The following is a 13,364-nucleotide window of genomic DNA, read 5'->3' as shown; positions in this document are numbered from 1 at the left end:
CAGTTTTGGGGAAACATTCTCTCCAGAGCCTGAAAGAAAGCCATTTAAACAGAAAATGCTGGAAACACTCAGCAGGTCAGGCAGCATCTGTGGAGAGAGGAGCAGTTAATGTTTCAGGTTAATGACATTTCATCGGAACTGGGAAAAGTGGGAAGATGAGTGTTTAGATTGCAGGGAGGGGTGGAGATAACAGAGGAAGTGCCTGTGATAAGGTGGAGCCCCAGGTGAAACGGGCTGGCAGAGTCGGTAATGGTACTGGCAGAGAGAGGGTGGCAGGGAGCGGGTGTCACAGCTGATAGACTGCGGGAGCTGCAAGTGGAGGATAACGAGCGGAGGACAGAGGAAAACAAACAACATGCCAGATCTGTGAGATGCAACAAACAGCAGCTGCTGGAAATCCGAACTACAGCAGATTGCTGCAAACACCCAGCAGGTCAGGCAGCATCCGTGGAGAGAGAAACTGAGTCGACGTCAGCATTTGATGACCTTGCGTCAGAACCATCCACAAACTGGACAGGCTGGTTATCTGAGGTTATTGAATTCCCTGTTGTAACGTGCCCGGGCATTCCCCGTTAGTTGAAGTTGACCGTAGGGGTGTGCGAGTTTCCTTTCTCTCCTCCCTTTATTTATACCTTCTCCAGGCAGAGCACTATGGTTTGTAGCACCTGGTTTCCACCCGTCCCCCTGCCCACAACACAGAACACTCTTCTTTCCTCACTTTGCCCAGTTCTGATGGAAGGTTATTGCCCTGAAACACTGCCTGACCTCCCGAGTCCTGCTTTATTACAAATTTCTAGCGTCTGCAGTTTTCCTTTTGTTTTTACAACAAGGACAAATAAGGCATTGTTCAGTGCTTTAGGATGGCCTCCAGTCTCTTTATATCACTGAAATACTCTGGGGGCGCAAGAAATTATGTAAAGGCAGGAAACAAAGCAGCTGGATCGCATGCAGCAAAGCAGCAGTGAGATCCGTTCTTGTGATACTGTTTGGGGGAAAGAGGTGCCGGATAGGACACCTCTGCTCGAACAGTGCCATGGGATTTCGCTCACGTCCACCTGAACCAGCAGATGGGCCAAGTCAGAGTCACACAGACCCTTTGGCCCACCCATCTGTGCTGACCCTCATTCATCCATTTGGTTCTTGATTGGTAAAAGGGTGAGAAGGTGGTAGAATTGGATTGAACACAATTAAAACAGAGCAGACTCAATGGGCTGAATGGCCTATGGCGTTTCTTGCACGGATCCTACATTAATTCCATTTTATTCCCAACAGCTCCTCCCCCTCTCCCAGATTCTGCCACTCACCCACACACTAGGGGCAATTTACAGTGGCCCATTAACCGACCCGAGCACTCGGAAGAAACCCCGCACAGTTAGAGGGAGAAGGCGCAAACTCCAGACAGGCAGCACCTGAGGTCAGGATTGAACTGGGGTCTCCGGGGCTGTAAGGCAGCAGCCCTACTGGCTGCGCCACTTTGCCGTCGAGGGACAACATGTGAGAGACTGTGTCTCGGGTAGTGCGACACTCCCTTGAAGTTGGCCTGGGTTTAGGATGGCTGGTGACTTGGGGAGAAGGGTGCAGTAAGCAAACTAACAGGGGGAGCTTCAGCGCCCAGGTCACACTGAGACCACACGGCAGAAGTAACCACACGCAGCGCAGATGGAGGCCGACCTCCCTTGCTGGCTTTCATAGGACAGGAGGCCGCCATCATGGAGCAACACCACAGGCGCACCGCGAAACGTCAGGCCTGATAATGGTGATCGCACGGGACAATTGCCGGATACGAGGAGACTTTATAGGGGGCTGTTGTTCCTGGTAACGGGTTGGTGGACTTGGCTTCCCCTTGTCCATTGGATGATGCAAAGTCCTGCCCTCGTCGGTCAGCTGGACTCCGAACTGGAAAAGCACGGTGGCAACACTGCTGTGTCCGGTGGTGGTACCAGTGCCACGCATGTTCAGCCGAAGGTGCGCGTTCGTCGAGCCACAGCAGCCAGGACCTCCCGGTGGCCACCCACTTCAATTCCACGTCCCACTCCCCGTACTGACAGATCTGTCCACGGCCGCCTCTACTGCCACCTTGAGGCCAGGCGCAGGTTGGAGGAACAACACCTCATATTCCACCTTGGGAGTCTCCAACCTGATGGCCTCAACATTGATTTCTCCAACTTCCGGTAACCCCACCACCTTTTTCTTCTCCTCCCCCCACTCCTTTATTCCCTTATTCCTGTGGCTCCCTTCCCCCACCTTGATGACCTGCCCACCTCCTCTCCTCCCCTTTATTCCATGGTCCACTGCCCTCTCCTACCAGATTCCTTCTTCTTTACCCCTTTGCCTCTTCTACATATCACCTCTCACCTTCTCCCCCTCCCACCCACCTTCCCCCTCTCACCTGAACTCACTTCTCCCCTGCCTGCGTGCACCCCTCCCCCTACCCCCACCTTCTCATTCTGGCTTCTGCCCTCTTCCTTTCCAGTCCTGATGAAGGGTCTCGGCCTGAAATGTCAACTGTTTATTTTCCTCCACGGATGCTGCCTGACTGCTGAGTTCCTCCAGTATTTTTTGTGTATTATTCAACAAAGGTTTAATGCAAGGAGCCAACTGCACCTTCCACGTAGAGGGAATTTGTGGGGGGGAATTACAGGGAACTCCCAGCGGGTGAGCTCTCAGGAACGGCTGGCAATTTCCTGAAGTGTGGAGAAGCCACTTGGCAACAGGACTGTGCATGAACTTCTCAACACACTCCTCTTCTGAAGGGAATGCAAATCAGCTTTGATGAAGGCACACTTTAGGCCCAGCTCTGCTCAATTTTTTTTAAAACATGGCAAAGACTTCAGTGATATGCAAATCCCTATGACACACTTTCTAATGAGAGATCAGTCATTTCCAGTCTAGAGGAAATTCCCTCCCCGACACAAAATACCTTTGGAATTACACAAGAGTTGCACTTTCAGAAAATCCGGTCTGACGTTTAAATCTGACCCAGTGATCAACCCAGAAGTTCAAGCAGTTAAACCTGAAGGATATAAGGGAGCTGTCACAGTTCAGGATTCTTTGCCTGTGTTGCAGGCATTAAAATGAACAAGAAGGTTGACCAGAAAGGATTATAGTTCCAAGCCAGTGCCATGTGACGTCTGGATAAGCAGTCCATATAAACACTAATGACTATGCAAGATGGGAACTCCTGGGGAGTCAAACATGGGGGGGGGGGGGGGGGGGGGGGGGGGGGGGGGGGGGGGGGGCGGGGGGAAATAGTTAATCATGACTAGCTAGCAACTGAATGATTGAGGAACAAAAACATTGACCCTGGATCTATAGAGGGGTAACGGATAAGATTCAGCTGGGCACAGTCCCACTCTGTGAAACAGGGCAGTGTACACAGTGTATGGCCGGGAGTGTAACTAGATGCGTCAGGTCTTCCTCAAACTCTGGCTCACTTCCCCAGTCACGGGTGAAACCAAGCTTTGGCTGGACTCCTGCTAGATTGGCCCAGAGTTGCAGAGATTGAAGGAAACCTGCCAACATAATCAAGGGCCCCTGACACCCTGGTCACTCTCTCTTCTCCCCTTGGGCCTGAGAATACATAACCACCAGCTCAAGGACGGCTTCTAACCCGCTGTTATCAGACCCCTCATACGCTAAAAGATGAACTCTTGATCGCTCAATCGACCTCACTGTGGCCCTTGCACTTTATTCATCTACCTGCACTGCACTTTCTCTGCAACTGCAACACTATATTCTGCATTCTGTTTTCCTTTTACTACCTCGGTGTAATTATGTATGGCAAGACCTGGCACGCAAATCTTTTCACAGTCTCTTGGTACGTGTGACAATAATAAACCAATCTCTAAACCAGGCAGGTTCACAGCTACACTGCTGCAAGACCAGATGGGAGACCGAAGAGGTTGACTGACAACCGCAACTGCTGAGTGGGTGACCTATGGCCAACTTGGATTAGTTAACAGGGACTCTACATCGCTTGTGGCAGGGGACAGCTACAACACGGATTCCAGAGTACAAACGCTCCTGGCTTTATAAATCTGATGACTGCACAGTAGCAGTGCTAGGGAAATGTGATGTGATATGTGTGTGTGTGTGTGTGTGTGTGTGTGTGTGTGTGTGTGTGTTGTGTTTTAAAAAGACAGGAGAACAGATGGAGGTGGAGAGGTGTTTGTGTGTGAGTGCACAACACACAGAGGGCCAGGTGCAGTGTAGAACCCAGGTGTTCCTACACCTGTCCCAGTGACTGAAACATTAACCCACATGCCTTCACCGTCCCAGTACAATGGGTTACACACTGCTCATCCTGCCCAAGGATTTAAACTAAGGAGCGCTCATCTATCTACTGGGCACGAGTTAGTACTGATTAATGGAACTGTCAACTCCTACTGCGCCCGTGTGCAGGATCTACTGCTCAATGAGGAGGTCGTTTGTACCCTTCAGGTTACTGAGGCGGGACTGGTTCTACACAGGCAGCCTCGCACTATCTGGGTCACTTTCACGCTGCACGGCATACATGACAGAAGGAACCTACTCACTCCCATCTGCAGCAGCTCTGCACGCAGCCGGCAATACAAGCTGGCATCTCGTGCAGAGCACATTCTCTGGCCACCGAGTGGTTAGACGCGTGTGCGCGCCTGTGTGTGTGTGTGTGCGCGCCTGTGTGTGTGTGTGTGTGTGTGTGTGCCTGTGTGTGCCTGTGTGTGTGTGTGTGTGCGCGCGCGCGCATGCGCGCCTGTCTGTGGAAATCCACATTCTGGGAACTGCGGCTTACAAGTACCGCACAGGGAAAAACTGGCCAGTGCTGTGGTATCTCGGCTCTCCGAATCCCTTCCCACTGCGCTGTGCACTACCTGGCGCTGCTCCAGGCAGGAAGCCAGTCCATTATTCCCCTTCCTAGTGCGTGTGCACCTGTCCATGAGCCGAGACAGTGATGGAAGGCCATTAATTAACGAGTCATCTTATTGCTTGGCCATTCCATAAGATATAGGAGCAGAATTAGGCCATTCGGCCCATCAGGTCTGCTCCATCCTTCAGTTATGGCTGTTTTTTCCCTTCAATCCCATTCTCCTGCCTTCTCCCCGTAACCCTTAACCCCCTTACAATCAAGAACAATCAAGAACTCTGTCTTAAATACACCAGTGACTTGGCCTCCACAGCCCTCTGTGGCAACAAATTCCACAGATTCACCGCCCTCTGACTGAAGAAATTCCTCCTCATCTTCCTCCTTTATTCTGAGGCTGTGTCCTCGGATCCTAGACTCTCCCACTGATGGAAACATCCTCTCCACGTCCACTCTATCCAGGCCTTTCAGTAACTGGTAGGTTTCAATGAGATCCCCCAGTACAGGCCCAGAGACATCAAATCCACAACCATTGAGCCTTTCATTCCTGGGATTGTTGTTGGGAACCTCCTCTGGACCCTCTCCGGGACCAGCACATCCTTCCTTGGATACAAGGCCCATGTCCTCAGCTGTTCTCTCCCCATACTTCCCAGAGCCGGCAGGGAGACGGTACAACACACCTCATCACTGGCAGAATGTGCGACCGGAGATGGAATCTGCATCACCCTTTCAGGAGCTGGGGATGGGGAAGGGGGTGGGCAGGGCAGGTGCTCACTATAAAAGCCACAGGAGACACCCAAGCTATTTGCTGTACATCTGGTTTAGGCATGGAAACAATGCTGGGCAGTCCTGACTGTCTGGCCGTGCCCGAGTTGGTAGTTTGTGGCTGGCTCATGCCTCCGAGTCAGAGGCTGTGGATTCAAGTTCCACTAATACTCGAGGCTTGTGCTTTGGCACTGAACTCTCAGCACTTTGCTCGAGGTTTGCACTGCTCTCCCAGGTGATGAGACTGATTGAAGACCAAGGGAGTTCTCCTCCATTGTCTTGGGAAACATTTTTCCCCTCAATGAACATCATTAAGAACAGATTAGCAGGCTGTTTATGCCTCCCCTTGAGCACGGCTGAGGTGTTTGTTGTCTCTATTGTGACAATAGTAAGTGCTTTGCATTACAAAGGCACTTCATAACTTGTGCTACGTGTTGGGATGTCTGAAGCTGGTGACTGATGATTCCAGCTCACAAATTATCCTATTTACTGAATTCAGTTTGCATTGAGGTAATTATCTTCAAAACCCCTGAAGGGCGTAGGTTCTAGATGGGCATCTTACCGACTGCAGGTTGCCTTCTTGCCTTCGCATTTGGCTCTGTCTGTTTATTAAGGACCGCGTGGAGAGTTTGTAGTGGTTGAGGAGGCAGGTGATCACCACGACCATCACTATCATCACCACCACTATCACGATTATCTGCACAAACTCCAACTCGGCTGGAACAGAAAGCAGAAGGGCAACGTGAGACACGGCAGGGAACAAATCCAGGAAAGCACACCCACCGACGGAAAGCAGGAGCCAGAGAACAACTTGCGATTCATGGAGAGACAGAGCCCACGCTGGCCTATCACTGTGTAACACTGGGGCAAAGTACTGGTGGGGACGGGTCTGTCCCTGTGTAACACCAGGGTACAATACCAGTGGGGACGGGTCTATCCCTGTGTAACACTGGGGTACAGTACCAGTGGGGACAGGTCTGTTGCTGTGTAACGCCGGGGTACAGTACCGATGGGGATGGGTCTGTCACTGTGTAACACCAGGGTACGGTTCCGGTGGGGACGAGTCTGTCCCTCTGTAACACTGGGGGTGGGGCTGTCGCTGTATAACACTGGGGTACAGTACTGTGGGGATGGGTCTGTTGCTGTGTAACGCCAGGGTACAGTTCCAGTGGGGACAGGTCTGTCCCTGTGTAACACCGGGGTATGGTACTGGTGGGGGTGGGGCTGTCACTGGTCAACACTGGGGTACAGTACTATGGGGACAGGTCTGTCGCTATCTAACACCGGGGGCACAGTGCTGGTGGGGACGGGTCTGTTGCTGTACAAAGGTAGGATGCTGTGGTCCAATCTGAGTAAATCAGGGTGCTGTGGACTTTCTTCAGAATGCTGACATGGGGGTGGGGGGGGGTGTGGGTGGGGCGAGATTGAAAATCAGGAGCTAAACATTACTCTCCCACAAACCAGCAGCCACATCTTCTGCTGCCCATTTCACCAATTTCCTCCCCAAATCTCTCAGCTCTCCAGCTTAGCTCAGTTCATTCAACTGCTCCCATTGACCAAAGTCCTCTAAACGTGCCAGAGTTACTTCTTTTTAAATAGGATGTGACCCATGAGTGTTGCCAGTTGCATTTGCTAGATTTTACTTTGAAATGAGTCAGATGTGGGGTTGTCAAGGAGTTATGGGAAAGGCAAATCGCTGATGAAATTTAGGTTCAGGATTATTTAAATTAAGATTGTTTCAAAGAAAATAGCAGTAAATGACGATGTACGTGGACCAGTTACAATATTATGGGAGATCACACTCATTGCCTCTGCAAGCTTCTAACCTTAATGCCCAGACAGTGGCTGGGCATCACGAAAACAAGGCAACATTGTTAGTAGCAGTCCGTAAGATTGGAGGATTGTAAAGAGTCTTCATTAAGAGTGGATGAAAAGGAAAATAGGAAATGGTGAGCAACACACAGACGGAGAGACAGACAGACAGAGACAGACAAACCCCCCCGAACCCACAAGCTTCCAGATGAAATCCAAACCAAGTGGGGCACACTTTCAAAGCATGCAAATAAATGCATCAGCAACACAACAGCACGTTAACCCAGTGAGTGTTTAAGTGTGGCACTGTTGTCTCTCCATCTGAACACCACCTACCCCATGTCACTCAGAGCCCAGACTACACACACACACACACTTATATATACATATACACACATATATACATGCACACATACACACATGCATACATACACACACATTAAAAAGTGGTGAGAAGGCACCCCCGTCCCCTGCCCAAAGGTAAACGACTGCCGTTGTTGTCCTTATATTTACCGCTGCCACCTCAGGCATGTCGCATCACTGCTGAGACAGCTCTGAGCAGCCCGGCAGACAGGCGGGGTGGACTCGAGGGCAGTCTGGCAGTCAGCACTGCATTAAGCATTGACATGATGAACTGCAGCCACCCACTGCTCTTTGCTGGGGCTGGTCTGGGCTACACACACGATGGATTTCAGCGCTGAAGTTCGGGTCAGCTTGTCTGGGGGCCGGCAAGGGCTGGGGGGAGGGGACGCTGACAATTTGCTGCTTTGCACATCATTATACAAGAGCTCAGAGTCCCCCTGCGAGGGCTGGAGACAGCGGTGTGAATGCACATTGGAGTGGGGACTGAACAGCTGTCTCAGGCACAATGAGGAATCCAAATCAAGATGATACTCAGTGGGGCTAAATTGTCACCTTGTGCCCTGACAGCAGAGTGGATGGAGCCAAGAGAGGCTGGCCCCGTAATGTACTGAAACTCTATACAAGAGTGGTACACAACCTCAGCTGCTGCACGGGTTCAGGAAAGCAAACTGTTTATAACCCTCTGTCAGTACGACAGTTCCCAGACTAGAACCGCCTGTTATACAAGCACACAATGTAGCCCATCCCACCCTAAGCATTCCCTAGGCTTAAGTATACAAATTAAAAAACTAGAACCACGCCAGCTCATTACAGACTTTGTAGGTGTCCTGGCCGATATTGATCCCTGCAAATGATATCAGCACATCAGACTGCTGGCGTTCAATACAGCAACTGCTTTTTCCTGAATTTGGGAGTGAGCAAAAGGTATTTTCTTGGACCAAGGGAAACTTGGAAGGATGGGAGAGAGAGAGAGCGAGAGAGAGAGAAAGTGGGTTTAAGGCAAGGCTAGTGTAAACAGGTGGCTAATGGTTGGTGTGAACTCAGTGGGATGAAGGATCTGTTCCCGTTCTGTACGCCTCCACAACTCTAAGAGACTTTAGAAACCATTGGATAGCTCTTTTAAATAGCCAACAAGGCAATGATGTATCAAATGGGTCCCTCCACTCCTTCTACAGGCACCCAATTATCAGATCTCAAGGAACTACAGCCGTTAACCTACCGCTGCCTACAGCCAAAGTACAGGTGACATTGAAGGTAACTGGTTTGGATTACTTTAAATGTCACTGCACCTTCTAACTGTGGTTCACCCCAACACAGAAATACACAAAGCCCTGTGGGTCTTTTCCCAAATGCTGCATTCAGCTGTGCAAAAGGCCCACGATCGGTGCTCACTTTGGATTAGCTACCTCGTCAAAGGTTAATGCTGAAGGGAAATCCCTATTTGGAGGGGGGTCTCCTCAAATTCCAGAAGTTGGAATCTTATCCCACTGCCACAAGGGATCATTCCAATTGGTGGTGAAGTGTGTCGACTGGCTGGAACTTTCATGGTTAAAGGATTGGGGGCTGTTGTTGATGAGAGAGAGTACAAAGCATGTAAAAAAATTCAACTCCAACATTTGCAAAGCAAAAAAGTTGTGTAAATATTTGAATATCCTGCTGTCATTTTGAAAATAAAACTATCCCTGCAATTCAAACCTTTCACACCTATTAACCTCCCATGAAAAATCCCCTTTGAGAAGACAAGTCACTCTGGAAAGCAGTGCAGAGGGGGAAATGGATAAAGGTCAAAGTGAAGAGAGCGATGCGGAGATGTGGTGTGGAGTATGCTCACACTACCCAGTTTCCCCGAGAAAAGTTCTTAGAGGGGGGGAAAAAAATGAGCAGCATTGAGCAATTAGAAGACAGCGGCTGCTAATCACTATTACTATTCAATTAGCAGGAGACCTTGCTCAATTTTTCACCAGTAATTTGTCCTTGGGGACTCTTGATAGATGTCTAATAGTTTGCAAAGCAGTCAGAGTTCCTCTGAATACCAGGAAAAGATGTGGAATCGAGTTTAGCATACTTTTTTCCCTTTCCTGATATCTAATAATAAAACTGAAGCAAAGAGCACTACATAAATGTGCAAGACACTTCACTACAGGAGGTTGTGTGAATCACACCGATTGCTCTCATCAGTCAGTGTTTATAGAAAGGGGATGGGCTTGTGTGTGAGAGAGCAAGTTGTACACAAACCACAAACTCATTAAAACCAAGATGCTGTTCACTTCCTCCAGAATTCCCAGAAACCAAATCATTTATTTTCTCACCTACGGCTTCTGCACAAGCACCAGGGACCCAGTTTTCTTGCTTGGGTGAATGTTCTGCATGGAATGGCTTACAGCGAGATTTCCAACCACACCGGGTACTCAGTCCACACTGTCCAGTGGGACAGAAGCCAGGTTGATTGCAATCCAAGGTCAACCACATTCCCCTCCCCACTTCCACTGCTAATCTACAGAGATGGGCCATTTTAGGAAATGCGCTCAAGCCTGCATCACCCATCTTTTGCAACCATGACTAACCCTACCAGGATGGTTTGAATTTAACTTATCCATAGATCATTCCACCTCACCACCAACCTGCTGCCTATTGGTTCGTTTTACACACAAGCTCTTTCAGCTGCCAGGTGACCCAAGGACTGAAGTCTTATTGTTTCCAATCCCTACCATTGACATTTATCCCTGCCATCCCTTCAGTTTGGCAGTGACGAGAGGTGGGAATGGAAGCTGCGATCCTGGCCTGTCGGTTTAATAAGCCCAACAAGCTGCGGCCATGGAGTGTGAAATGCGCCAGTGTTCAGGGTGGGCAAGGACAGCTGCATCTCAGAAGGTTTGGCTCCAGAGCGCTCACCCCTACGATGATCTATGACGTTTGAAATCGAGGAACGGGTCTGGGAGGGAGAGGAAGACAAATGCAGCTTAATAAACACTCAGAGCTTTCAGCAAGCTGTTGTCATCAAATGTGTTTCCTTTCATCCTCTTCCTAAAGACGGGCACTTGCCGACAATTTCACTGCCCAGACTTACTGTAGAGAGACGGGGGGGGGAGAGAGAGAGAGAGAGAGAGAAGAAAGGGGGAGAGAGAAGAAAGGGGGAGAGAGAAGAAAGGGGGAGAGAGAAGAAAGGGGGAGAGAGAAGAAAGGGGGAGAGAGAAGAAAGGGGGAGAGAGAAGAAAGGGGGAGAGAGAAGAAAGGGGGAGAGAGAAGAAAGGGGGAGAGAGAAGAAAGGGGGAGAGAGAAGAAAGGGGGAGAGAGAAGAAAGGGGGAGAGAGAAGAAAGGGGGAGAGAGAAGAAAGGGGGAGAGAGAAGAAAGGGGGAGAGAGAAGAAAGGGGGAGAGAGAGAGAGAGAAGAAGAAAGGGGGAGAGAGAGAGAGAGAGAGAAGAAAGGGAGAGAGAGAGAGAGAGAGAGAGAAGGGGGGAGAGAGAGAGAGAGAGAGAAGAAAGGGGGAGAGAGAGAGAGAGAGAGAAGAAAGGGGGAGAGAGAAGAAAGGGGGAGAGAGAGAGAGAGAGAGAAGAAAGGGGGAGAGAGAGAGAGAGAGAGAGAAGAAAGGGGGAGAGAGAAGAAAGGGGGAGAGAGAGAGAGAGAGAGAAGAAAGGGAGAGAGAGAGAAGAAAGGGGGAGAGAGAGAAGAAAGGGAGAGAGAGAGAAGAAAGGGAGAGAGAGAGAAGAAAGGGAGAGAGAGAGAGAGAGAAGAAAGGGAGAGAGAGAGAGAGAGAAGAAAGGGAGAGAGAGAGAGAGAGAGAAGAAAGGGAGAGAGAGAGAGAGAGAGAAGAAAGGGAGAGAGAGAGAGAGAGAAGAAAGGGAGAGAGAGAGAGAGAGAGAAGAAAGGGAGAGAGAGAGAGAGAAGAAAGGGAGAGAGAGAGAAGAAAGGGAGAGAGAGAGAGAGAGAAGAAAGGGAGAGAGAGAGAGAGAAGAAAGGGAGAGAGAGAGAGAGAGAAGAAAGGGAGAGAGAGAGAGAAGAAAGGGAGAGAGAGAGAGAAGAAAGGGAGAGAGAGAGAGAGAGAGAAGAAAGGGAGAGAGAGAGAGAGAGAAGAAAGGGAGAGAGAGAGAGAGAGAAAAGAAAGGGAGAGAGAGAGAGAGAGAAGAAAGGGAGAGAGAGAGAGAGAGAAGAAAGGGAGAGAGAGAGAGAGAGAAGAAAGGGAGAGAGAGAGAGAGAGAAGAAAGGGAGAGAGAGAGAGAGAGAAGAAAGGGAGAGAGAGAGAGAGAAGAAAGGGAGAGAGAGAGAGAGAGAGAAGAAAGGGAGAGAGAGAGAGAGAGAGAAGAAAGGGAGAGAGAGAGAGAGAGAGAGAAGAAAGGGAGAGAGAGAGAGAGAGAGAAGAAAGGGAGAGAGAGAGAGAGAGAAGAAAGGGAGAGAGAGAGAGAAGAAAGGGAGAGAGAGAGAGAGAAGAAAGGGAGAGAGAGAGAGAGAGAGAAGAAAGGGAGAGAGAGAGAGAGAGAGAAGAAAGGGAGAGAGAGAGAGAGAGAGAGAAGAAAGGGAGAGAGAGAGAGAGAGAGAGAAGAAAGGGAGAGAGAGAGAGAGAAGAAAGGGAGAGGGAGAGAGAGAGAAGAAAGGGAGAGAGAGAGAGAGAAGAAAGGGAGAGAGAGAGAGAGAAGAAAGGGAGAGAGAGAGAGAGAAGAAAGGGAGAGAGAGAAGAAAGGGAGAGAGAGAGAGAGAAGAAAGGGAGAGAGAGAGAGAGAGAAGAAAGGGAGAGAGAGAGAGAGAGAAGAAAGGGAGAGAGAGAGAGAGAGAAGAAAGGGAGAGAGAGAGAGAGAAGAAAGGGAGAGAGAGAGAGAAGAAAGGGAGAGAGAGAGAGAGAAGGGAGAGAGAGAGAGAGAGAAGAAAGGGAGAGAGAGAGAGAAGAAAGGGAGAGAGAGAGCAGAAAGGGAGAGAGAGAGAGAGCAGAAAGGGAGAGAGAGAGAGAGCAGAAAGGGAGAGAGAGAGCAGAAAGGGAGAGAGAGAGAGAAGAAAGGGAGAGAGAGAGAGAGAAGAAAGGGAGAGAGAGAGAGAGAGAAGAAAGGGAGAGAGAGAGAGAGAAGAAAGGGAGAGAGAGAGAGAAGAAAGGGAGAGAGAGAGCAGAAAGGGAGAGAGAGAGAGAGCAGAAAGGGAGAGAGAGAGAGAGCAGAAAGGGAGAGAGAGAGAGAGCAGAAAGGGAGAGAGAGAGAGAGCAGAAAGGGAGAGAGAGAGAGAAGAAAGGGAGAGAGAGAGAGAGAAGAAAGGGAGAGAGAGAGAGAGAAGAAAGGGAGAGAGAGAGAGAGAAGAAAGGGAGAGAGAGAGAGAAGAAAGGGAGAGAGAGAGAGAAGAAAGGGAGAGAGAGAGAGAAGAAAGGGAGAGAGAGAGAGAAGAAAGGGAGAGAGAGAGGGGGAAAGAGAGGAGAAGGAAGGAGAGAGAGAGAGAGAGGGGGAAAGAGAGGAGAAGGAAGGAGAGAGAGAGAGAGAGGAGGAGGAGAGAGATCAGCTTCCAGCCCCACCCACCCTTAAAGCAGGCTGTGGCTTTCAATGGCTGATGGGTGCTCAAAACATTAAAAATGTTATTCCAAACAGCAGCAATGCAAGTCCTTTCCTAAAC

At 49.8% G+C, this 13,364-nt stretch overlaps 1 protein-coding gene across 6 annotated transcripts in view; it reads right to left on the bottom strand.

Annotated features, from left to right (window-relative positions):
* Positions 1-13,364, bottom strand: part of LOC127578888 (protein TMEPAI-like) — a 90,450-nt gene that overhangs the window by 13,370 nt on the left and 63,716 nt on the right. For all 6 annotated transcript variants that reach the window (XM_052031433.1, XM_052031428.1, XM_052031429.1 and 3 more), the window contains one exon: positions 6,168-6,322. In XM_052031433.1, the coding sequence (XP_051887393.1) occupies positions 6,168-6,322 (155 nt within the window). The remainder of the gene's footprint in view (positions 1-6,167; positions 6,323-13,364) is intronic.

Source organism: Pristis pectinata, chromosome 16 (genome assembly GCF_009764475.1).
Source record: "Pristis pectinata isolate sPriPec2 chromosome 16, sPriPec2.1.pri, whole genome shotgun sequence".
Classification (NCBI taxonomy): Eukaryota; Metazoa; Chordata; class Chondrichthyes; order Rhinopristiformes; family Pristidae; genus Pristis; species Pristis pectinata.
The sequence above is the reverse complement of the archived record's forward strand: the minus strand, read 5'-3'. Positions and strand labels throughout refer to the sequence as shown.